This window comes from Ambystoma mexicanum, chromosome 5p (genome assembly GCF_040938575.1).
Source record: "Ambystoma mexicanum isolate Mex_15411 chromosome 5p, UKY_AmexF1_1, whole genome shotgun sequence".
NCBI lineage: Eukaryota > Metazoa > Chordata > Amphibia > Caudata > Ambystomatidae > Ambystoma > Ambystoma mexicanum.
In genome coordinates this window covers 1,321,244,965-1,321,271,637 of record NC_090930.1, presented here as the reverse complement: position 1 = coordinate 1,321,271,637, position 26,673 = coordinate 1,321,244,965, and the positions used below count along the sequence as shown (strand labels likewise).

The window sequence follows — 26,673 nt, the reverse complement described above, 5'->3', positions numbered from 1 at the left end:
GGGGGGGCATCGGCCTCAACTTCAACCTCCCCTCCGGGCGGCGAGGGTAGGGAGCTGGATGCGATGGGACTACGGGTCATCTCATCTGCAGCGACGACCATCAAGGCGGCCAACGCCCTGGCCATCGTAGCCCGCTACAACATGGAGTTGTGGTTCAAGATTGCCCCTCTGTTGGACTTCCTTCCGGATGCCAAGAGGGCTGAGGCCCTGGAAATCTTGCAGGAAGGTGAGATTGCCTCGGACCACGCCATTACGGTGGCTATGGACATCGCCGACACCGGTTTCCGTCAGTTGGGCAACAGCGTTTGCCTGAGACGACGAGGATGGCTCAAGGCGACGGATTTCCGCCAGGACGTTCAGACCAAGGTTTTGGACATGCCCTTCGATGGGAACAACCTTTTTGGCAAGGCAGTTGATGAATCCCTTCAGGCGATCAAGACGGACACTGAGACGGCCCGTGCACTGGGTGTGCTCTGTGCTCCAACAGCGACGGCCGCCCTTTCGGAGCTCCGGAGGCAGACAGGGTGCCTCCAAGGGAGCCGGCAGCAGCTCCACTATTTACCGTCAAGCAGCAAGGTCTTCGTCGCAGGAGGCCTACAGGGGACGCGCCAAGTCAGGTGGATCCCGCCGTCGTCGCCAAGGTGTTCAAGGAGGCAAAGCGGCCTCCAAGCAAGATTGAACCGTCCGTCGGGCCCCCGCCGAAGCACCCCGGTGGGAGGCCAGCTGACAAAGTTCGTCGGCATGTGGGAGTCAATCTCCCTGGACGCCCTGGTCCTGGGGCACGCCCTCGAGTTCCAGAAGAGGTGCCCCCGCATTCCTCCCGTCGCGAGTAAGGAAAATCACGTCCCTCAACTGCTGTTGGAAGTACGGGCGATGCTCAGGAAAGGTCCCATGGAGCTCATCCCAAAGAGGCTTCGAGGCTCCAGAGTTTACTCAAGATACTTCCTCGTGAAGAAGACCAGAGGATGGCGTCCCATCCTGGACCTACGACGACTAAATAAATACATCAAGGCACAGTAGTTCCGGATGGTCACCCTCCAGCACGTGCTGGGACAGCTGGAGGAGGGCGATTTCCTGTCGTCGGACTTGGAGGATGCTTACTTCCACATCCCTATTCTAAAGAGGCGCCGAAAGTTCCTCAGGTTCGTGGCCAAAGGGCAGCACTACCAGTTCAAGGCCCTCCCGTTCGGATTAAAATCGGCGCCCAGGGTGTTCACCAAGTGCCTAGCACCGGTGGCGGCGCGGCTGCGCCTGCAGGGGATCCACGTCTACCCCTACCTGGACGACTGGCTCATACGGGCAACGACAAGGGAGCTCGCCGTGGAACACACTGCGAAGACCGTCCAGCTGCTCACTGACCTGGGGTTCTCCAACTTTCCAAAATCCCACCTGGTCCCGTCGCAAGTCGCCCTGTTTCTGGGAGCAAAGCTCGACACAGTGGCGTGGCGGGGCCTCATCGTCGGAGGAAAGGTTAAGGACCATCCTAGGAAAGGTGCAACGTCTACTGGCCACGGACGTGGCCAGAGTGAGGTCTATCAATTCCCTCCTCGGAATGATGTCCTCCTGCATTTATATGGTGCCCCACAGCAGACTTCGGATGCGGCCCTTGCAAGAATTCCTCGACGCCCACTGGATCCAGACGACGGGCAGCTTCGAGGACAGGATCCCGCTCGACGAAGCGTTCCGTCAGGTGATACGATGGTCGGGTGTCTGCGCTCATCTGACAGCGGGAACAGGCTTCCTAGCCCCGGCCCACCAGGTGACGGTGACGACGGATGCCTCCCTGGAAGGTTGGGGAGCGCACACCGGGGGTCTCCACGCGAGAGGCCTTTGGTGCTCGGAGAAGACTCTCCACGTCAACATCTTGGAGCTCCGCGCAGTGTTCTGGGCCCTCAGGTCCTTCCTTCCGTCCCTCAAGGGCAAGGTGGTGAGGATCTTCACCGACAACACCACCACGATGTTTTACATTCGGAAGCAGGGCGGAACCAGATCCCCTGGCCTATCCAAGGAAGCCCAGGTTCTCCAGCATGGGGTCTGGCATGGATTCACATGCTCATGAATATTCCCCGTCGTCAGGCTGGGAATCCTCGGTAAAGAAAAAACCAGTATCAGTTTCGTTTCTGATCTGTCTTTCGTAGTAATAACCAATCACTGGTCTCTGCGTCATACTGACCACAGCCAATGACTGCCCTCTACCTAAGCACCGCCTCTGGCAGCCATCTTCAGATTTTTACCGCACGTTCATGTGTTGGGATCCTCGTGCTATTGCTCTCGAGCGTTAGTGCTATTTTTTCACGTTTTTTCTCAAAAACTTCGTTTTTTCGGTCAAAAGAGCCTCAAGCTCCACCGACTCTCCATCCGATCAACGGGGACCCGTTTCGGATTCGTCTGCGCCTCTCAAGGGTGAAGATTTCGTCGAGCTACGCTTTTGGAGGACTCCAGAAGTTTCTCAGGCCCGGCCATGGCCCAGGAGAAGGGAAGCTCGACGCCCGGAAAGCTGTTCAGGGTCTGCCCTGGATGCCAGCTGCAGAACGTCTTCAAGGAGGACGAACACTCTTTTTGTCTTTACTGCCTACATGAGGACAAGACGCATGTGGAGAAGAACTGTGCGTTTTGCGGCAACATGTCTGAGCGGACCATGAAGGACCGCCATCAACGTCTCGCCAACTGGCTAGAAGGGAAGAGCCCGTCCGGCGAGAAGAAGAGGAAGAAATCCGAGCGGTCTTCTAAGACCTTTGAGGACGCCCCGGCGACGGGGGTCCAACATAAGGCCAAGCACTGCGAGTCCGCTGGCACCGGGAGCGCCGAACGTTCGGGCTCTACGGGCGCCAGGCAGGGCGCAACCTCCCCAGCACCATCAACCACGAGCCAACGCTCTGGGTCGGGTAAGAGGAAGGCCGAGCACCCGGCGAAGCTCCTGGAGAGGCCCCGGTCGAGCTCGAAGGCGGAGGGGGAGCGAGGCAGTGTTCTCCCCCCCCTCAAGGATAAGGCGGTGAGCGCACCTAAGGTGGTGAAGGCCTTAATCCATCCGGCCAAGCCCTCTATCGAAACTGTCGCGGCGGCCCTGGCTCAGCCTGTGGAGGCTACACCAGTGGTGGCGACCTCGGGGCTCAGAGTCTCCCTGCCACCTCGGAGGGAGTCCTCTTTTGTGCCCATCGATAGGACCCCCGTGAAATCCCCCGTGGGGAAGAAAAAGGGGGGGCAGGGCGTCGTCGTAGATTCGGCCTCAACCTCGGAGGAGGAGCAGGTCGAGGTCTTAAGCCACGGCCTCGGCGTGGAAGAAGACCGGCCCGTCGGGATGGATCCCGACGCAGGTGACGACGACATCGTCGAGGGTACCGATGGGGCCCCTGATCGCCCGTCGGATTCCCCTCTGCCAGCGCCGCGAGACAACTCGGCGGCCATTTTGTTGGCTATACAGTCCTTATGCTCTGAGATAAGGACGAGACTACCGTTGCCGACGGAACCTCTCCCGTCGGGGGACCCAGAACCGGGACCTTCTGGTGTTCCCCCTACCAAGAAAAGAAGGATCCACCCTCCACCTCCTTTTCAGCCGTCGCGCCCCTTCCAGCCCTCCTCCCCGTCCACCCGAGGGGATGATACGGGGACTGACACGGCAGCGACGGGTACGGACGACGAGGTATACGACGAGGATGTACCGTCGTCGCCTCCCACCAGGGCTTCTCCGCCCGACGAGATTGGATCGTTCCACTCAATGATCGCCAGGGCATCCGAGCTTTTCCAACTCTGCCCTGAGGAGAAGGAAGGTTTCCTTTATCAGCGGCGCGAGGCCAAGAGGAACACGGTCCTCGCGGTGCCTCTATTGGACATTTGGGATGAGGGCCTCACCCTCCTCAAGAACCCGTCCACGACGCCAGCTAGAAGAGACCGGTACGAGAAAAGGTACCGGGTCCCGGACACGGCCCCCCTGTGCCTCCGGGCGCAGCCTACCCCGGACTCCGTCTCCGCGGCGGCCAGGAAAAAAGCGGGGGGGTGCGGCCTACACATCGACTTCCCCACCGGACGGCGAGGGAAAAAAATTGGACGCTATGGGTCGCAGAGTCATCTCGTCTGCAGCGACGACGATTAAAGCTGCCAACGCCTTGGCTATCGTGGCCCGATACGACAGGGAGCTCTGGTACAAACTGGCTCCCCTGCTGGACTTCTTGCCGGACGACAAGAGGGCAGAGGCCCTGGAGATCCTGCAGGAAGGTGAGGTGGCTTCGGACCACGCCATTACCGTTGCGACGGACATCGCCGACACTGGGTTCCGCCAGTTGGGCAACGCCTTTTGCCTTAGGTGGCGTGGATGGCTCAAGGCTACGGACTTCTGTCAAGACGTTCAGACCAGAGTCCTGGACATGCCCTTCGATGGGAACAACCTGTTTGGGAAAACGGTGGACGATTCCCTTCAGGCCATTAAAGCGGACACCGAGACGGCCCGGGCCCTTGGAGTTCTGCAACAACGACGGACGCCCTTTCGGAGCAGCGGAGGCAAGGGCGCCTCCAAAGGTTCCGGCGGCGGTTTCTCCTCCTACCGTCAAGCGGCTCGCTCGTCATCTCAGGAGGCCTACAGAGGACGAGGCAAGCCTGGCGGACCCCGCCGTCGTCGCCAAGGACAAGGCGCTAAAGCCTCGTCGAAGCAGGATTGAACCAGCCGGGGGGTCGGGCCCCCACCGAAGCACCCCGGTGGGAGGCCGGCTGGCGAGCTTCGTCAGTGTGTGGGAGTCCATCTCCACCGACCGTTGGGTGCTGGACGCCTTGGCCCGGGGCCACGCGCTCGAGTTTCAAAGAAAGTGTCCGCGCGTCCCCCCCCGTGGCCAGGAAAGAACTTCACGTCCCTCAACTTCTCCGGGAGGTGAAGGCGATGCTCAAGAAGGGCGCCATCGAACTCGTCCCAAAGAGGCTTCGGGGCTCCGGAGTCTACTCGAGATACTTCCCCGTGAAGAAGACGGGGGGATGGCGCCCCGTCCTGGACCTGCGACGTCTGAACAAGTTCATCAAGGCGCAAAAGTTCCGGATGGTCACCCTCCAGCACGTCCTGGGTCAGCTGGAGGAAGGAGACTTCCTGTCGTCGTTGGATTTGGAGGATGCCTACTTCCATATTCCCATCTTGAAGGGGCACCGAAAATTCCTCAGGTTTGTGGTCCAAGGGCGGCATTACCAGTTGAAAGCCCTCCCCTTCGGTCTACGGTCGGCACCCAGGGTGTTCACCAAGTGCCTCGCACCGGTGGCGGCTCAGCTGCGCCGCGAAGGGATCCACGTCTACCCCTACCTGGACGACTGGCTCATTCGAGCCAAGACAAGGGAGCTCGCCGTGGTCCACACGGCAAGGACCGTCCAACTTCTCACGGACCTGGGATTCTCCGTGAACTACGCCAAATCCCACCTGATACCCGCGCAAGACACTCTGTTTCTGGGAGCGAGGCTCAACACAGTGTCCCTTCGGGCCTCCCCGCCGGAGGAGAGGACCAGGACCATCCTGGGCAAGGTGCAGCGGATGTTGGTGGCCGACGCGGCCAAGGTGAGGTCCATCAAGTCCCTCCTCGGAATGATGTCTTCCTGCATCTACCTCATTCCCATGTGCAGGCTCCGGATGCGCCCGTTGCAGGAGTTCCTGGACGCGCGCTGGATCCAAACGACGGGCAGCTTCGAGGAAAGGATCACACTCGACGAGAGTTTCCGACGAGCGATCCGGTGGTGGGGCACCCGCGCGCATCTGATGGCGGGCATGGACTTCCAGACCCCAGTCCACCAGGAGACAGTGACCACGGATGCCTCCCTGGAAGGGTGGGGAGCGCACACCGGAAATCTGCACGCAAGAGGCCTTTGGCTCCCGACTGAGAAATCCTTACATATCAACGTCCTGGAGCTCCGTGCAGTGTTTTGGGCCCTCGGGTCCTTCCTTCCGTCCCTCAAGGGCAAGGTGGTGAGGATCTTCACCGACAACACCACCACCATGTTTTACATCAGAAAACAGGGCGGAACCAGGTCCCCAGCACTGTCCAAGGAGGCGCAGGACCTGTGGCATTGGGCAGTCGCCCAGGGGATGTTTCTGGTGCCGTTTCATCTGGCAGGGATAAAAAACACCATCGCCGACTCACTCAGCAGGGAGCTGCGCTCGTGCCACGAGTGGGAACTACGGCAGGATCTAGTGGATCGCCTCTTCCGACGGTGGGGCACACCCCAGATCGACCTGTTTGCGACAGCGACGAACTCCAAGTGCCGGAAGTTTGCCAGCAGGTTTCCCCAGGCGAGGAGCATGGGCGATGCTTTCTCGTTCCCCTGGGAGGGCCTGTTCCTCTACGCGTTCCCTCCTTTGCCACTGCTAATCCGGCTCGTCAACCAGCTCAAGAGGTCACAGTGCAGGATGATCCTCGTCGCACCTGCGTGGCCGAGGCAGATATGGTTCCCGGACCTTCTGGACTTGTCAGCGTCCCCGCCAATCAAGCTGCCGGTGGACGCGGATCTGCTCTCCAGGGAAGGAGGCGCCATCCTCCACCACGACCCGAAATCGCTGAACTTGCAGGCCTGGCTCCTGCAGCGCTAGAGTTTGGAGGATACGACATACCGGCCGACTGCAGAGAGGTTCTTGCAAAGGCCAGGGCGTCCTCGACTCTTAAATGCTACGGTCACAAATGGAAGAGGTTCTCTGTCTGGTGCCACGCACAGAAGATTAACCCTCTACGGATTACGGCTCCCCAAGTTCTGCCTTACCTGCTGACGCTGGCCAAAGCTGGACTGGCACACGCGTCCATCAAGATTCATCTTGCTGCGATCTCCCGATACACCAGAACCACGGGACGGACGTCCTTGTGGTCTCATTGTCTGGTGAAAGAGTTCATGAAGGGACTGTTCAGATCGTTCCCGCCGGTGAAGGCTCCGGCCCCGGCGTGGGAGCTCAACGTGGTGCTGACCAAGCTCATGGGACCTCCGTTCGAGCCTCTGCACTCGGCCCCGTTGAAGTTTCTGTCGTGGAAAACAGCGTTTCTTGTGGCCATCACCTCCGCACGACGGGTGGGAGAGATCCAGGCCCTTTCCTGCAAGGCCCCGTACTTGACTTTTCACGACACGAGGGTAGTGCTCAGGACGCACCCCTCCTTCATGCCCAAGGTACCGTCGGACTTCCATCTCAACGAACCCTTGGTGTTGCCTGTGTTCTTCCCGTCGCCTTTGTCGCCGGCTGAGAGGACTTTGCACTCGCTGGATGTGGCTAGAGCGCTGAAGTTCTACGTGGACCGCACGAAGTGTTTTCGGAAGACGTCACAAGTCTTTGAACTTTGGACCTGTCAATCAGGGGAAGGCTTCCATTTCCAGATGGCTCTCCGGCTGTATCATGTACTGTCATCGGTTGGCAAACCGACCGCTGCCCGGCCGTCCGAGAGCCCATTCCACCAGAGCGATCGCAGCTACCATGGCGTTCCTTTCTGGTGTGCCCCTGCTGGACATATGCAGGGCTGCTACGTGGAGGTCGACGCACACCTTCACGAAGTTCTACTGCGTCGATCGGGATTCCAGGGAGGAGTCCAGGGTCGGCCAAGCAGTGCTGCGCAACCTGTTCGCCTGAGGTGAGCCTGGTGAGGAGGTAAGATGCTTAATGTTGAGTTTGATGCAATGCTTAATGTTGAGCCTTTGCCACCTCCCGTGGTTGTGCATGTGTGTACTGCTATGTATTCTTTATTCATGAGCATGTGAATCCATGCCAGACCCCATGCTGGAGAAGGAACAAGTTACTTACCTGTAACTGTTGTTCTCCAGCATGGGTCTGGCATGGATTCACATGCGAACCCTCCCGCCTACCCCTCTTCGGCTCTTCACTTGGTCATACTGCCACTTCACGTGCTTCCAAATCTGAAGATGGCTGCCAGAGGCGGTGCTTGGGTAGAGGGCAGTCATTGGCTGTGGTCAGTATGACGCAGAGACCAGTGATTGGTTATTACTACGAAAGACAGATCAGAAACGAAACTGATACTGGTTTTTTTCTTTACCGAGGATTCCCAGCCTGACGACGGGGAATATTCATGAGCATGTGAATCCATGCCAGACCCATGCTGGAGAACAACAGTTACAGGTAAGTAACTTGTTCCTTACGGTGAGCAATGTATCCCATATATCCCCCGTGGGAGGCATCGCTGGGGATGCCTTAGATCTTGAAGCAGGATGTGGGCTTGCGCATTTCCACTAACTCCAATAATTCAGTCATCTGCAAGATCTGAGAATCTTCACACTTCATCCTAATCTTGATTGCGCCGCAGTGGTGGCCAGACCATGGTTTTCGGACCTCGTACGGCTCTCGCGTCTCAGCCCTGTGCCTCTCGCAGTAGGGGATCCTGCTACTTTCCCAGCGGGTGAGGGAGGGATCAGTTCCCCCCCCCCCCTTCCCGAAAAGATTAGCCCTGGCAGTTTGGTTCCTGAGCACCTATCCCTGCAGCACCTTCACATGTCTCGGGACAACCTCAAGATAATTCAAAAGGCAGGAAATGACTCCACAGCAACCAATAGAGGAGCAAATGGGCCAGGTTTTGCTTCTGGGCCAAGGAAAGGGGCATAGACCCACTGGTGTGCACACTTGATCAGGTGCTACCGTTCCAGTCGGGGCTTGAGGTTGATGCATGCTGTACCAACATAGCGGCCTTGGGTGCATACAAACATTTAGACTGATCATTCTCCACTTCAACCCTGTGGTCAAGCGGCATCTGGCAGGGCTGATTGGTTACTAATTTAACAAATTGGGAAGATCCGGTTTATGGGAATATCACCTTTGGGATCAAAAAGGATCTGAGAAGAACAAGCGAAGGGGATGGTAACCCTATCTCTTCCAGCCACACTCGGGTAAATAATATGCCTATTGTAGGGAGACCAAATCTGTTGCAACACTTATTTAAAATGTATGGGTGTCATAATGTCACTCAATACTGTGCCAATGGAGAAACCTAACAAAAGCACCTTTTTTTTTATAGGTGCTTTTATGTTTCTGCATTGGCACAGTATTGAGTGTCATTATGACACCCATACATTTTAAATAAGTGTTGCAACAGATTTGGTCTCCCTACAATAGGCATATTTACTGGAGTGTGCTGGAAGAGATGGTGTTACCATCCCCTTCGCTTGTTCTTCACATAGGGCTGATTAGTTGTAACCCCCTTCAAATGGCCACACCCTGTCTGGGACCTCAACACGGTTCTGGGGGCCATGACGCATAAACCATTCGAGCCCATGGCGGCTGACAGATTGGTCACGATCAAGACATTGCTACTAGTCGGCCCTCACTTTCGAGCGTAGGTGAGGTTCAAGCCCTCTAAATCCTATCCCATGTGCCATCGCGACAAGGCATCTGATGTTTTCGAAGGGGACTGAGTTGAGGCACCGGAATGCGTGGCCCTCTGCTGGGGTTTCCACTGCCCGAGGCTGCGCCCCTGAACGCTATACTAAATTTAAAGGAAGCTCCATTTTTTTTTTCCAGTGCCAAAGGTTCTGATAATGTCCCCATGTTGAGGGAAGCCCATAAGGATGGAGTAAAGGGGTCTATGGACGGAGTACTCTTATCACTACAGTGTGTAACTTTAATTTAAACTCCTTATCGTACTTGGCAGCCAGCATTAACTTTTTTTTTATATACCTTTCTACTGCTCCCGATTTGTGTTTTTCCAATTATTTAAAATCCCCTTCGGTTCCTCGCCTCCCCGGTGCATGTCAACCGCAGGAGGCTGCACAAGGTGTGCCTCATGTGACAGTTCTGGCCTCTGACCCCCATGCGCTCTGTCTTCATTGCTTGGGGCCTGGCTACGGCTGGGGCTCATGTTCGGCCTGCAGGGCTCTCGGTCACAGGGCATTGAAGAATCGTTGGAGGGAGATCTTCCACACTTCTCTGCCCCACCTTAAAGACTTGGTCTCCAGGATCCTTATTAATTATTACAGTAGGTCCTCAGTTCAGCACAGCTCTGCCGTGCCGCTGCTCTGTCCCCAGGGTTCCCATGGATCAGGGTGCCTCTTATTTGGCTTATTACAAAAAGCGCCCAGTGGATAGACTAGAAAACCCTATAAAGTAGGACATGTAACTGAGGATTCCCTGACTGGGATTATTTACAGCATGTGAATCTGACTGTAACCAATGCTGGAGAAAAGAAGTGAAAGGTAAGCAACTTTCTCCAGCATGGGGTCTGGCATGGATTCACATGCTCATAATTCTGAACTTTCTTGCTCCTAACAACCAATCACTGGTCTCTGGGGTCATACTGCCCCAGCCAATGACTGCCCTCTACAGAAGCCCCTCCTCTGGCAGCCTTCTTCAGATTTTTACTGCACATTCGAGTGGTGGGAGTCCTCATGATTAGCTCTTGGGCTTTTTACTACGTTTTTAATTTTTTCTAGAGTCTCTAGTTTTCGGTCAACCGAGCCTCAAGCTCAATCGACCCATCATCCGATTAACAGGGACCCATTTTCGGATTTTTCGGCGCTGCTCAAGGGGCTGAATTTCGCAGTTAAGATTCCAGAAGATTCTTCGAGGCCTACCCTGCGTGGACATGGCAGAGAAGGAAGACTCAACACCTCTGTTAAGGATTTGCCCAGGATGTGGCCTATGGAACATCTACTTGGACGATGGGCATTCTCTGTGCCTCTATTGCCTGCATTTGGACCAAACGCACATGGAGGAAGACTGTATGTTTTGCAAGGAGATGGTCCCCCGCACCGGTAAGTATCGCCTCAGGCGTCTCACCGAATGGCTCCAGGCCAAGACCCCTGCTTCGGGTAAGTCCCGGCAGCATGCCTCCCCCAGCCACAAGAAGAAAACTGAACCGTCTTCTAAGACCTTTAAGGGCGCTCCGGCGACCCATCAGGTTAAGTACTGCGAGGCCACGGGCACCGGTAGCGCTGTTGCGACGGACTCCCCGGCGGCCAGGGCGAGCTCAGTGTCTCCAGCGCCTTCAACCACGAGCCAATGCTCAGGTCCGGCAAAGAGGAAGTCGGACCACCCACGTAAGCTTATGGAGAAGCCCCGGGTGGGCCAGTCGGAGAAGGCCAAGGGGAGCAGGGTGCTGATCGCCCCCACCCCCCCCCAAGGTGAAGGCCTCAAGCTCGGTACAGGCCCAGATTCACCCGGCAAAGCCTTCCATTGAAGGAGTGGCGGCGTCCCTAGAAAGGCCGCGGACGAGGGTTTGCAGGGTGAGGCACCCAATGCGAGAGTTTCTCTGGCTGCCAGTAGGGAATCGTTGTTTCAGCCCATAGAGAAGAGGGAATCGTTTCAGCCCATAAAGACGCCTGAGGAGGTGATGCCCATCTCACCGAAAGTCTCTCTTGGTCGCAAAGTGGGTGGGGGGGGGGTGGGGGCACGGTAGTCCTGCAGGGCATGGGCATCTCCTGAGGAGCTTTCTACTCGCCAGACAATTTTGGAAAATAAATTAGTCGAGGCCAAGGCCTACAGGAAGGACCCCGACGAGGGTGATGCCGGTAGCGACGAGACAGAGCAGGAGGAGTAGGGCGGGGGAGGATTTGGCGAATCCTACACAGCTGCCTCTGTCGCTCCCACTTCTGCCAACTCAGCAACCACCTCAACCCCCAGCGGACGTCTCGGTGGACATCCTCCAGGCATTTCGCACCTTGTGCTCAGATTCAGGCGAGGATGCCCCTTCCGCCGACGGAAGATCCCACAGCACCAGAGGATTCCCACGGCACCGGATGCGCCCCCTGCCAAGGAGGGGGAGTTGCATCAACGGCTGGTTAGACCTCCCGTCTCCGCCGCCCAGTGCCACCCCATCCGATCCGACGAGATGGGCCCGTTCCATGCCATGATCTTGAGGGCCTCGGACCTTTCAACTGACTCCAGAGGAAAAGGGTTTCCTGTACCAACGCCACGAGGCAAAGAGGAAGACTGCTGTCGATCCCACAGTTGGACAACATTTGGGACGAGGGAATGTCCCTTATGAAGAACCCATCCTCGGCAAAGAGGGATTGGTACAAAAAGTACAGGGCGCCAGACTCTGTACCCAAGTGTTTGAGGTCCCAACCTTCCCGATATTCGGTGTTCTCGGCGGCGAGGCGAGATTGAACCGGCCATGATGTCTGCCCCCACCTGCGCACCGCGGCTGGTGAACTTCGTCAGCGTGTGGAAGTCCATCTCCACCGACGGTTGGTTGCTGGACACTCTGGCCCACAGACACACCCTAGAATTCCAATGAAAGTGTCCTCGCTTACCACCAGTGGCCAGGCAGAAAAACCACATCCTTCAGCTTCTGCTGGAGGTGCGGGCTATGCTGAAGAAGGGCGTTATAGAGCTTGTGCCAAAGAGGCTCCGGGGTGTACTCTCTGTACTTACTCGTCAAAAAGATGGGCTGTTGGAGGCCCATCCTAGACCTCTGCCGCCTGAACAAGTGCATCGGATCCCAGAAGTTTCGGATGGTCACCCTTCAGCACGTGCTAGGACGGCTAGAAGAAGGGGGATTTTCAATCTTCGCTGTACTTGGAGGATGCCTACTTTTACATCCCCATTCACAGGGGACACATCAAATTTCTGTGCTTCGTGGTTCAAGGGCAACATTACCAGTTCAAGGCCCTTCCATTTGGATTGAAGTTGGCACCAAGGGTTTTCATCAAATGCCTGGCTCCAGTGGTTGCGCGGCTGCGTCTACGAGGATCCCCATTTACCCCTGCCTGGACGACTGGCTCATCCGAGCGAAATTTAGGGGAGACTGCCGTTGCACACACGGAGACCGTCCAGCTGCTGACGGAGCTGGGGTTCTCAGTGAAATATGCAAAGTCCAACTAGGTGCCATCGCAAGATGCACTGTTTCTGGGGTCTCTGCTTAACATGGTGTCGTGCCTGGCGTCTCCGGAGGAGAGGATAGCGGCCATCCTGGGCATGGTACAACAGCTGTCATCATGCATATACCTCATTCAGTTGTGCAGGCTACGGATGTGCCCTCTGCGAGAGTTCGCTTGTTGGATTCAGGTATTGGGAAGCTTCGAGGACAAGATCACTCTCGACAAGAGTTTCCGTCGAGCGATACAGCGGTGGGAGGGTCTGCGAGCATCTGTCGGGCGCAGACTTCCAGACCCCACCTCATCAGGAGACAGACACAACAGACGCCTCCCTGGAAGGATGGGGCCTGCACGCCGGAAGTCTCCACACAAGAGGCTTGTGGCTACCGGAGGAGAAGTCGTTGCATATCAACTTACTGGAGCTGGGGCAGTGTTTTGGGCTCTCAAGTCTTTCCTACAGTCCTTCAAGGGCAAGGTGGTACAGGTCTTCACGGACAACACCACGATGTTCCATTTCTGGAAGCAGGAGGAAACCAGATCCAGCACTCTCCAGAGAGGTGCAGTACCTATGGTACTGGGCCGTTGGCCAGCATATGTTGGTCATACAGTTTCATCTGGCAGGAGTCAAGAACACTGTTGCCGACTCCTTCAGCAGGGAGTTGCGCTCTTGCCATGACTGGAAGCTTCGGCAGGATCATGTGGTTCTGCTGATCCGACAATCGGACAATCCCCAGATTGATCTGTTTGCAGCAACGAACACCAAGTGCCGGAGGTTCGCCAGCAGGTTTCCCCAGCCGGGGAGCATGGTGGATGCATTCTCATTTCCGCCGAGACAGATGTTATGCGGATGTCTGGACTTGTCAGCATCCCCCCAGTCAAGCATCCGGCGGCTGCAGATCTTCTTGCCAGAGAAGTAGGCATGCTTCTGCGCCATGACCTAGTGGTCTCTGAACTTGCAGGCCTGGCTCCTGCAAAGCTAGAGTTTGGGGGATACGATATCCCGGCGCACTGCAAGGAGGTGCTTGCAAGGCCAGGGTTTCGTCTACACTGACATGCTACAGACATAAGTGGAAGAGGTTCGCCATCTGGTGCCATGCAAGGAAGATCGACCCTCTACGAATTATGGCTCCGCAGGTGCTGCCGTATTTACTGTCGCTGGCCAACGCAGGTCTGGCTCATGCTTCCATCAAGTTTCATCTGGTGGCTATCTCCCGCTGCACCAAAGCTCCAGGACGGTCGTTGTTATGGTTGCACCGTCTGGTCAAGGAGTTCATCAAAGGACTTTTCCGTTTGTTCCCACCGGAGAAGGCCCCGGCATGGGAGCTCATTGCGGTTCTGACTAGGCTCGTGAGTCCTCCTTTTGAGCCTATGCACTTGGCACCGCTGAAGTTTGTCGTGGAAAACGGTGTTCCTTGTGGCCATCACCTCTGCACGACGAGTGGGAGAGATTCAGGCCCTGTCCTGTAAGCCACCCTACTTGACTTTTCATGACACAAGAGTGGTGCTGTGTTCGCACCCCTCTTTCATGCCCAAGGTGCCGTCGGACTTTCATCTAAACAAGCCATTGTTACCTGTGCTTTTTTGACGCCTTGGTCCCCGGCTGAAAGGACTTTGCACTCGCTGGATGTGGCTAGAGCGCTGAAGTTCTATGTGGACCACACAGTTTCCGGAAGACGTTGCAACTTTTTGTGAACTTTGGCCCTGTGAACCATGCGAAGTCCCTCTCCACGGCTTCAGTTTCAAGGTGGCTCTCCGGCTGCATCACCTGTTTGTCACCGGTTGGCAAACAGGCCGTTGCCTGGCCATCTGAGCCCATTCGAACAGAGCAATCGCTGCACCTACAGCGTTCCTGTCTGGTATGCCCCTGCTGTACATCTGCAGGGCTGATACATGGAAGTCGACGCACACCTTTAAGTTCTACTGCGTAGACAGGGATTCCAGAGAGGAGTCCAGAGTCAGCCAAGCAGTGCTGCGCAACCTGTTCGCTAGAAGGTGAGCCTGTTGAGGAGGTAAGAGATGCTTAATGTTGAGCCTTGCCACCTCCCGTGGTTGAGCATGTGTACTGCTATGTATTCTTTGTTCATGAATATGTGAATCCATGCCAGATGCCATGCTGGAGAAGGAATAGGTTACTTACCTGTAACTGTTGTTCTCCAGCATGGATTCACATGGAACCCTCTGCGGCTTGTCTCTTGGTCCTACTACCACTTTACGTGCTGGCAAATCTGAAGATGGCTGCCAGAGGATGGGCTTAGGTAGAGGGCAATCATTGGCTGAGGACAATATTACCCAGAGACGAGTGATTACTTGTTAGAGAAAGACAGTTCAGAAGTGAAACTGATTTTTTTTCTTTACCGCGGATTCCCAGCCTGACTGGGGAATATTAATGAGCATGTGAATCCATGCCAGACCCATGCTGGAGAACAAGTTACAGGTAAGTAAGTTGTTCCTTCTCCTTCCCTAGTCCGACAGAATGGCTGTCTTACTAAGTTCAATGAGCAAAAACTGGAAATTGTTGCTCATAAATACTTTGTGATGGATGATCAAAAGCTAAACTGCCAATCCATATGCACAGTTCACCAATACATTGGTGCTATTGGAGCATTAGTGCTGCACAGTGGCTATTCAGTCAAGGCATGGACCATGGTGTATAATGATAAAATTATGTCCAGTATGGGGTTTTACTGCCTTATATCTGCAACTCAAACTAGAAAGTTACTGCCGAATGAGATTACCACCTCCCTTTTAACCTTCCTGTTGAATATTTGCAGGCAGAGTTTGGATTTCTTTTTCTTACAATTTTTACAAAAAGTTCTAACAATTCTATATCTTCCATCAACCGTTTGTCTTTCTCATTCCAACCATTCATCCCAGTTATCCATCTTCATAAATCTGAAGAACAGGGCTACCCCCAATGCCCATTGTATATTTGCCCGCTTGCCAGGGGTTTCCACCATGTCTCTGCGTCATAGGTAGCCCTGCTTGTCAAGATTTTCATCAGATGTTGTTCTCTGCTGCTGCTTGGTCCCTGGGCAGACCAGAAGCAGATGGCGAGAAGTTTCTTTCGTTACATTTCCTTCGTAAAACCAACATTTGTTTGTAACTGCCTGCTTCCTTATAGCTTTTACTTCGTTTGTCAATAGTTGGTTTAGCCTAAATATCAGGAATAATCTGGCCATTTTTTTGTCTGGAAATTTAGCCAAATAAGTCATCAACTGTATTGACTTTTGCTGGAATGGTTGGAATATTATTTCTTGTTGTCTTGTTCTGATCTGCCAAATCCAAGGTTGCAATCCATTTCTAACAGTTTCTTGGTGGCTTTGTTTGGGTTTGTTGATAGACATGAACATCACAGCTGAAGCACTATCAGCATTTGCTTATTTTTTGCTGCCCATTTAGACATAGCGATGTTCTTTCCGCTCTCAATTTCTTCGTTGATAATGTGCATTATCCTTGATTTCGGCTCAGATCGCTTTCCTCTAGAGCATGCATGTATTCCTTGCCAACATTGCCGATAACAATGGCAAACAGTTCTCTTCTGATCAACGTTATTCATGTGGTTTTTGACAGATCAAGGATATTCCTCCAGAAATAACTATTTTGGCCCAGATATGACCTGGCAGCTGTGGCATGGCATCAGATCCATATATATTACTTGTTACATTCGACTTGTAAAAGACGATTACTGGGGTTGGGGGAGTAACAGCCCTATCTGTTATCGATATCTTTTGCCCGTGATGTTAACATTTGTACTTTTGCAGAGAGTACCTCTTGCATTGGTTGTTCCAAGGCTTTGTTGCATAACGTCACACCTAACATCAACTTTTTCTAAGGCCGTTCCGTTTGCAGTCCATCTGTATTTCTCGCCTTGTTTTTTCTTCCCTCCGAAGAGCAAGATTTTGGTTTTGTTCATTTCTAGATTGTTTATTTCCAGATAATTTGTCAGATTAGTTATCTGCCTTTTTAGGCCCACCGGCGTTAGGTCAAGGAGGATAATATCGGCATAGATCATTCTGGAGACCTTTGATCCGCCTACTGTTGGGGGGTGGGGGAATATTCTTAACTCTTTCTCAGTCTGTGTAATCTGCAATTTAGATGTTATACAAAGCAGGGGCCAGCAGGCACCCCTGCTTTACGCCCCTGGCTGTTTCTGTCTCATCCGATAGGTCCCCCGCTCGAATTGGCCCAGTTATTGCCCCTGGACAATTGTTTTCTAGTTTTTCCCACAGCCTTTCTCTGTTGACTTGGTCAAAGGCTTTCACTAGATCTATTATTGCTAAATAGACTGTTGTCTTTCTGGAGGGATTTTGCTTTAATAGTGCTCACCAGCAGGATGTTTGTTGTGGTCCCTGTGTTTTTGTAAATCCCAATTGAAATGGATCGGCCAGATCAGCTGCTTTCAGCCATTTCTGAAAGGCATCCAGGGCTAGGGCCCTAAAGACCTTGCCGATTACGTCCAGCAATGCGATTGGACGATATTGAGCTGGATCGTCTCTTGCACCTCTTTTGAAGAATGGAATTACCGTAGATTTTCTCCATGAGGCTGGTATTTCTTTTATGGTTACAACTCTTAAAAATTTCAGTCAATGGTTTAGCCCAATCGTCCGGATTTTTCTTCAATTCTAGGTTGGATAACCCATCTGGGCTGGGTGCTCGCGAATTAGATAATTTCTTGATTTTGGACAGGATTGTTTCTATATCCTCAAGTATCCCCCAAATTGCCTTCAACTGCCTTGAAGGTTTGTTTTTTGAAGACAGTGGGAGTTTGCAAAGGTTGCTAAAGTGTGCAACCCATTTGGCTTCCCCAGCAGTATTAATCAGGAGATCTTCTGTTGAGCCATTGGTATTTCTGATTAGCGACCAGAAGTCCTTTTGAGTGTTTCCCCATGTATTGCCCTAAGCATATCCTCTGCATCTTTTTGGTATAGGGCATATTTCCGTTGGACCAGCCAGTGTCTGTACTGTTTTTTGGCCTGCCTCAGCCTTTTTTGATTTTCTACCGTCAGGGATTTTTTTGTTTATTTGGGTTAACTGTCTCAGTATTGTCCTTTTCTCTACCAGTTGTTTATCGCAGCTATGGCAATGTTGCTTCTTTCTTTCATGCTTGTTTCCTATTTTTGTGGTATAGATTTGAAGAAAAGGGGTGTAATCGATGACTGTTTTTGTCTGGATTGCCTTTTCAGATAACTTCACTCTGTTACCGTGGTTCGTTGGCTCCATTTCGTAATGTATTTTCAGCTTAATGTCAGTCGGGGCTCTCCAGCTTGTTTTTAGGATGTTATGGTTGCTATTTGTGTTTCGTAAATTCTTCGGTCATTAGATCAGCCCCAGAATTTCTTTAGAAACGTAGGTATGATCTATCGTGCTACCTTTGTCATGTTACCAAGTAGGTATGTGGATATTCGATCTGTGTGGAATCCAATGGAGGTTGTGAAGATCTTTTCCCGCCATCCATTGTTCCAGCAGTTTGCCTCTTGCGCGTATTGGGGCAGATCTTGAAAGGTGCCTTTTTTGATCTCCTATGTCCGCACAGATCGCATTGAAATCGCCTGTGACTATGATGTGGTCAGGTGAAAGTTTGAGGATGAATCTTCTAAGGTGTCCGTTATTGTCTTTCGGAATGCCTAATCTTTAATGACATCTGGGTTCAAGTATGTATTTATCAAGGCAATGTTTTCCTTGACAGGAAGCCCTGCCATACACCCTCGTCTATTCTATGTTAGTATTACAGCTTGAATAAATGGCAAATGCGCGATCTGGGCATGAATATATATGCCTGATCCTGAGCGGATTGCTGTTATGAGTCCTGCTGTTGCACGGCCTGTTAGGCCTTTTTGTGCTGAAGTGAAGATTATTTTGTAGCCATCCAGGTGAGGCTTTGTCATGAGCCACGTTTCTTGTAAACAAATATCGTTTGAGCCCAGATCTGCGTCATTGGAGGTTGCCAAATGGTTGAATCCTCTTGTATTCCAAGATATCATTTGACTGACTGAGGCATTTCCCTGTTTAACTGGCCCTGCTGCATCTTCTTTCAGAGAGTTGGGGTATTTGCTTTGGTGCAATATAAAAGGTTTTCCATCATTTAACAAAGTCTGACCTTAGTATAATTTTTTTTCTTGCCTAATTCGCATTGCACTATTGGAACCGAGTTGGATCTACAGAACAAAATGTGCAATGCTTATGAACACTTTCGTGTTGAAAACAAAATGTTTCATTTGGTGTACCGAGCAATGGAAGGAGTATTTGAGTCACCTTTTTGAGTTACTTTTAATGTGCACATTGTTGGAAAAGGTCCTTTTTTCGAATAGTATAATTAATCGCCTAATATTCTTGATGCATTTTTTTTGGTTCAACTTGCTTAAATTTACTTTCAATGCATTCTCTTGCCTTTTCAGCACTTTGGGCAGAATAATCAAAGTAACACAGGAAGTGATCGACTACCGCGAATGGATTAGGAAAAAATGGGGCAGCAAAGTGAATGAGTCCACTGACGTCTTGGGTAAGTGAGCTCATCTTTTTTTAAATATTTATTTCTAAATCTTCATTTGGCAAGCTCAGAAAAGAGCAGGAAAATCGTGGGAGGAGCTACTTGATGGTTTGGTGCCTTGAGGGCCATTCCAGGAATAAAAAGGTGAGCACTGCTTAATTCCCATATTTCCAATTCCCAAGTGACCTCTAACAACACAGCCAAACTCTTTAAAATCTGCAAGGACCTGGCCAATCCTGTTGCAGTCTTTACCTAGCCTGTTCCCTCCCACCCTCTGTACTGCTCAGGCCTCACTTCTCTGCTAAAACTCAGGACCGCCTGTCCCCATCTCCTCTTCCTCTCTCGTCACCCTTGGCCAAATCTCTCTCCTTCTCTCTGACAACACCTGTTGAAGTTTCTAGGCAAGTCAGATCTATGAAAGTGTCATCCAAAACGGTGCTCCCCTGCTCCTCCAGAACCATAAAGGACAATATTAACACCCTTGATCCAGTTTTAGCCGATAACTGTAATCACTCTTTCGTCAATGGAACTTCCCCTCTCCCCTTTAACACTCCCTTGAGCACCCCCTCCTCAAGCCGTCTGCCGATCCTACCTGTCTGGAAAACTCTAGCCCAATCTCCATCATCCCTTTCCTGGGCAAACTCGTGGAAAAGCTGGCCATCTCCCAGCTTACTCTCCACGCTGAATCTGTTGGTTGTCTCCATGACCACCAGTCTGGCCTCAGAGCTGGCAGAGGCACGGAAACTATTCTTCTGAAAACCTGCGAACATCTGCTCTCTAACCTTGATTCCAGAATTCCTTCTGTCTGCATCCTCCTTGATCTTGCATCTGCTTTCGACAGTCAACCACGCCATCCTGATCAATCGACTGAGAACCTGCCATCATGGATGAAGCCCTGGAGTGGTTGCCCTCCTTCCTCTTGACACAACACACACCCCTCATGATTGACTACCCATCTTAGTCCCCTTTTGTTCAACAGAACAGTGGCACGTTTCTCCAGCATGGGGTCTGGCATGGATTCACATGCTCATGAATATTCCCCGTCGTCAGGCTGGGAATCCTCGGTAAAGAAAAAATCAGTATCAGTTTCGTTTCTGATCTGTCTTTCGTAGTAGTAACCAATCACTGATCTCTGCGTCATACTGACCACAGCCAATGACTGCCCTCTACCTAAGCTCCGCCTCTGGCAGCCATCTTCAGATTTTTACCGCACGTTCAAGTGTTGGGAGTCCTCGTGCTTGGCTCTCGAGCTTTTACTGCGTGTTTCGCGCTTTTTCAGGTGAATTTTCACATTTTTTCGGTTAATCGAGCCTCAAGCTCCACCGTTTCTACTCCCGTTAACGGCTACCCGTTGCGGGATTTTCCTACGCCCCTCAAGGGTGAAGATTTCGTCGAATCAACTTCTTGGAGGCTTCCAGAAGATTCGCGGCCTACTTCGAGATGGCCCAGGATGCGAGTTCGTCGCCCGGACCCAAGCTGTTTCGCAGCTGCCCTAGATGCGGGCTACAGAATGTGTTTAAGGAAGACGAACATTTGCGATTCCTCTACTGTCTTCATGGGTACAAGACTCATGTAGAGAAGGACTGCCAGTTCTGTAAGAACTAGTCGGAGCGGACCATGAGGGACAGTCGATCCCGTCTCACAAGCTGGTTGGAGAAGGGCTCGACGGGTGAGAAGAAGAAAGGGTCCGAGCGGGCTTCTAAGTCCTGTGCGAGCACCCTGGCGACGGGGGCCCAACACCAGGCCAAGCGCCGCGAGTCCGCTGGCTCTGGGAGCGCCGAAACGTCGGGCTCTTCGGTCACCAGACAGGGCGCACCTTCCCCGGCACCGTCAACCACGAGCCAACGCTCTGGTTCGGGGAAGAGAAAGTCTGAGACCCCGGGTAAGCTTCGGGAGAAGCCCCGTCCGATCTCGGAAGAGGGGGAGCGGGGCGTCGCCCCTCCCCCGAAGGAGAGGGCCCGGGACGCACCTAAGGTGGTGAAGGCCCCTACCCAGCAGGCAAAGGCCTCTTTCGAGGCTATCGCGGCAACTCTGTCCAAGCCGGCAGAGACACTGCCAGCGGAGAACGCCTCCGGGACTAGAGTTTCCCTGTCGCCAAGGAGGGAATCCTCTTTTCAGCCCATCGTCGTGGATGCCATGATGGAAGAAGCGAGGGGGGGCACGGTGCCCTCCTCGAGCTGAGTCAGCCTCGGAGGAGGAACTGACCGAGGCCGTGAGGAACCTCGAAGTCCAATTCGAGAAGGTTCGATCCCATCAGGAAGTTCCTCGGGAGATAACCGAGGAAGACGACGATGGTGAGGAAGAGCGGCCTTCCCTTCCGGCGCAGCCGGATCCTAGGCCTCAGGATGGCTCGGCGGCCATCTTGTCTGCCATCCAGTCCTTATGCTCTGAGATAAGGACGAGATTCCCACGGCCCAGGCCGGAGGACCCGCAACCTGGCCCGTCGGGAAGTCCTCGGAACAAACGACGGAGGACCCAACCCTCTCCTCCGCTCGCCCCCGTGAGGCCTACAGTTCCCTCCTCCTCATCCTCCGATCGGGAGGTGAGGGTGCGTTGGGCTCAACGACGGGTTCTGAGGGCGACGACGACGGAACGGGTCTCCCGTCTCCTGTTGCACAGGCCTCGCCGCCCGACGAGATTGGCTCATTCCACGCCATTATCGCCAGGGCGTCTGAATTGTTCCAGCTCTGCCTGGAGGAGCAGAGAAAGGAAGGTTTCCTCTATCAGCGCCGGGAGGCCAAGAGGAAGACTGTCATCGCGGTGCCCCTAATTGATGACATCTTTGAGGAAGGCCTGTCGGTTCTCAAGAACCCCTCCACGGCACCAGCCAAATGGGACCGGTACGAGAAGAAGTACCAGGTCCCTGAAACTGCTCCCCTGTGCCTCAGGGCCCAGCCAACACCAGACTCGGTCGTCTCGGCGGCGGTGAAGAAGAAAGCGGCGGGGTCAGGAGCCTCGACGTCGAATTCCCTGCCGGATGGCGAGGGAAAGAAGTTGGACGCCATGGGCGGCGGGTCATTTCGGCGGCGACGACTATCAAAGCGGCCAACGCCCTGGCGATCGTGGCCCGTTAAGACGGGGAGCTCTGGTTTAAGCTGGCCCCCATATTGGACTTCCTGCCGGATGACAAGAGGTCCGAGGCCCTGGAAATACTGCAGGAGGGCGAGGTGGCGTCGGACCACACCATAACGGTGGCAACCGATATTGCTGATACCGGATTCTGCCAGCTGGGCAACGGTGTTTGCCTACGACGACGGGGTTGGCTCCGGGCGACCGACTTCCGTCAGGACGTCCAGACCAGGGTGTTGGACATGCCGTTCGACGGCAGCAACTTGTTCGGGAAGGCGGTGGACGAATCCCTCCAAGCCATAAAAACGGAGACGGCCCGCGCCCTAGGAGCCCTTCAGCAACGACGGCCCTTTCAGAGCTCCGGAGGCAGACAGGGTGCCTCCAAGGGATCCAGCGGTGGCTCGTCCTATCGCCAGGCGGCACGCTCCTCGTCTCAGGAGGCCTACAGGGGTCGCGGTAAGCAGGGAGCGTCTCGCCGCCGTCGGCAAGGTGGCCAGGGCGGCAAGGCCACCACCTCCAAGCAGGACTGAACCGGCTGTGGTCTCGGGCCCCCACCGAAGCATCCCGGTGGGAGGCCGGCTGACTAACTTCGTCGGCGTGTGGAAGTCCATCTCCACCGACCGTTGGGTGCTGGATACCCTGGCAAGAGGACACACTATCGAATTCCTGAAGAAGTGCCCTCACGTTCCACCTGTGGCCAGGAAGGAAAATCGCGTCCCGCAACTGCTGTTGGAAGTACGGGTGATGCTCAGGAAAGGCGCCATCGAGCTTGTCCCGAAGAGGCTCCGGGGTATACTCAAGGTACTTCCTCGTCAGGAAGAAGACTGGCGGCTGGCGCCCCATCCTGGACCTTCGTCCTCTGAACAAATACATCAGATCACAGAAGTTCAGGATGGTCACCCTCCAGCATGTACTGGGACAGCTGGAGGAAGGCGACTTTCTATCGTCGTCGGACCTGGAGGATGCTTACTTCCACGTTCCCATCCTCAAAAGTCACCGAAAGTTCCTCAGGTTCGACGTCCAGGGACGCCACTACCAATTCAGAGCACTACCGTTCGGATTGAAGTCGGCCCCCAGGGTCTTTACCAAGTGCCTAGCACCAGTGGCGGCACGGCTGAGCCTGCAGGGGATTCACATCTACCCCTACCTGGACGACTGGCACATCCGCTCAAGGACGAGGGAACTCGCTGTCGAACACACTGCGAGGACCGTCCAGCTACTCAGACCTGGGATTCGCCATAAACTACCCAAAGCCCCACCTGGTGCCGTCGCAGGTGGCCCTGTTTCTGGGAGCGGAGCTCGATACAGTGAGGCGCCTGGCGGCCCCGTCGGAGGAACGGACGAACACCATTCTAGGCAAAGTCCAGCGCCTGCTTGCCACGGACGTGGCCAGGGTGAGGTCCATCAAGTCCCTCCTGGGGATGATGTCCTCTTGCATCTACCTGGTGCGCCTCTGCAGTCTACGGATGCGCCCTCTTCAAGAATTTCTCGACGCCCGTTGGATGCAGGGGACGGGCACCTTCGAAGACCGGATCCCCCTCAACGAGGTGTTCCGGCGGGCGATTCAGTGGTGGGGCGTTCGAGCGCACCTCGCGGCGGGCAAGGACTTTCAGACGCCGGCATACCAGGAGACGGTGACGACGGACGCCTCCCTGGAAGGTTGGGGCGCCCACACCAGAGATCTCCACGCAAGAGGCCTCTGGCTCCCAGAGGAGAGGCTCCTGCACATCAACGTCCTGGAACTCCGAGCCGTGTTCTGGGCTCTCAAATCGTTCCTCCCGTCGCTCAAGGGCAAGGTAGTGCGGATCTTCACGGACAACACCACGATGATGTTTTACATAAGGAAGCAGGGAGGCACCAGATCCCCAGCCCTATCCAAGGAGGCACAGGATCTGTGGCACTGGACTGTCGCCCAGGGGATGTTCCTGGTTCCCTTCCACCTGGCAGGAAAAAGCAATACCATCGCCGACTCGCTCAGGGAGCTGCGCGCGTGTCACAAGTGGGAACTGCGCCAGGATCAGGCGGATCAACTCTTCCGACGATGGGGCAAACCCCAAATCGACCTCTTCGCAACAGCGACAAACTCGAAGTGCAAGAGGTTCGCCAGCAGGTTTCCCCAGCCAAGAAGCATGGGCGACGCCTTCTCGTTCCCCTGGGACGGCCTATACCTGTATGCGTTCCCTCCGTTGCCGTTGCTGCTTCGGCTCTTCTGCCAGCTCAAGAGGTCCCGGTGCAGGATGATCCTCGTCGCACCGGCGTGGCCGAGGCAGATCTGGTTCCCGGACCTTCTGGACTTGTCAACGTCCCCTCCCATCAAGCTGTCGGCAGACACGGACCTTCTCTCCAGAGAAGGAGGTGCCATCTTCCATCACGATCCGGCGTCGCTGAACCTGCAGGCTTGGCTCCTGCAGCGCTAGAGTTTGGAGGCTACGATAGACCGGCCGATTGCAGAGAGGTTCTTGCAAAGGCCAGGGCGTCCTCGACTCTCAAATGCTACGGTCATAAGTGGAAGAGGTTCTCTATCTGGTGCCGAGCACAGAAGATCAACCCCCTACGGATTACGGCCCCTCAAGTGCTGCCGTACCTGCTATCGCTGGCGAAGGCTGGGCTGGCCCGGCCCATGCCTCTATTAAGATTCATCTGGCGGCGATCTCCAGATATACCAGAACCACAGGACGGATGTCCCTGTGGTCCCATCGACTGGTAAAAGAGTTTATGAAAGGACTGTTCTGGTCATTCCTGCCGGTGAAGGCCCCGGCGTGGGAACTTAACGTGGTGCTGACCAGGCTCATTTGGGGGGGGGCCCCCATTCGAGCCGATGCACTCCGCACCAATGAATTTTGTGTCGTGGAACACTGCGTTCCTGGTGGCCATTACCTCCGCACGACGAGTGGGAGAGATCCAGGCCCTATCCTGCAAAGCACCGTACTTGACTTTTCACGACACGAGGGTGGTGCTTAGGACGCACCCCTCCTTTATGCCCAAGGTGCCGTCGGACTTCCATCTTAACGAGCCCTTGGTGTTACCTGTGTTCTTCCCGTCTCCTTCGTCGCCGGCCGAGAGGACTTTGCACTCGCTGGATGTGGCTAGAGCGCTGAAGTTCTACGTGGACCGCACGAAGTGTTTTCGGAAGACGTCACAACTCTTTGTGAACTTTGGACCTGTCAATCAGGGGAAGGCTCTCTCGAAGGCTTCCATTTCCAGATGGCTCTCCGGCTGTATCATGTACTGTCATCGGTTGGCAAACCGACCGCTGCCTGGCAGTCCGAGAGCCCATTCCACCAGAGCGATCGCAGCTACCACGCCGTTCCTTTCTGGTGTGCCCCTGCTGGACATATGCAGGGCTGCTACGTGGAGGTCGACGCACACCTTCACGAAATTCTACTGCGTCGATCCGGATTCCAGGGAGGAGTCCAGGGTCGGCCAAGCAGTGCTGCGCAACCTGTTCGCCTGAGGTGAGCCTGGTGAGGAGGTAAGATGCTTAATGTTGAGTTTGATGTAATGCTTAATGTTGAGCCTTTGCCACCTCCCGTGGTTATGCATGTGTGTACTGCTATGTATTCTTTATTCATGAGCATGTGAATCCATGCCAGACCCCATGCTGGAGAAGGAACAAGTTACTTACATGTAACTGTTGTTCTCCAGCATGGGTCTGGCATGGATTCACATGCGAACCCTCCCGCCTACCCCTCTGCGGTTCTTCACTTGGTCATACTGCCACTTCACGTGCTTCCAAATCTGAAGATGGCTGCCAGAGGCGGTGCTTAGGTAGAGGGCAGTCATTGGCTGTGGTCAGTATGACGCAGAGACCAGTGATTGGTTATTACTACGAAAGACAGATCAGAAACGAAACTGATACTGGTTTTTTCTTTACCGAGGATTCCCAGCCTGACGACTGGGAATATTCATGAGCATGTGATTCCATGCCAGACCCATGCTGGAGAACAGTTACAGGTAAGTAACTTGTTCCTTATCTACTTTTTCATCAAGTAGAAAGATGGGATCTCTACAAACTTCTCAAACGTAATTGTATTAGTGCATCATAAATTATCTAAAAACAAATGATCCAACACATGATAAAACAAATGACCATAAATGCAAAGATAGGGTTAGTAAGTGACATTAGTTTGTCTCCTCTATTTGTGCTACGTATTGATGGAGATGTAATTAGGAAACAGTTATTGTCTTTTCTCCTGATTTCAATTAGCGATCTTAAATCTAATGTCAATTAAAGGTTTTTCAGAAACCTTTAATTGGGTATTCCAACATAGATGGATTAAGCTGGATGGTTGGTACTTCAGAAAGTCGACGTATGTTTTGGCCTTCATTGTCCATAATGCACACTCTAGTGCTGTTGGTGT

At 53.8% G+C, this 26,673-nt stretch overlaps 1 protein-coding gene across 2 annotated transcripts in view; it reads left to right on the top strand.

The window, feature by feature from the left end:
- The window catches only part of TENT4A (terminal nucleotidyltransferase 4A), a 612,157-nt gene that overhangs the window by 403,035 nt on the left and 182,449 nt on the right, over positions 1–26,673 (top strand). For both annotated transcript variants that reach the window (XM_069613719.1, XM_069613720.1), the window contains exon 9: positions 19,152–19,255. In XM_069613719.1, the coding sequence (XP_069469820.1) occupies positions 19,152–19,255 (104 nt within the window). The remainder of the gene's footprint in view (positions 1–19,151; positions 19,256–26,673) is intronic.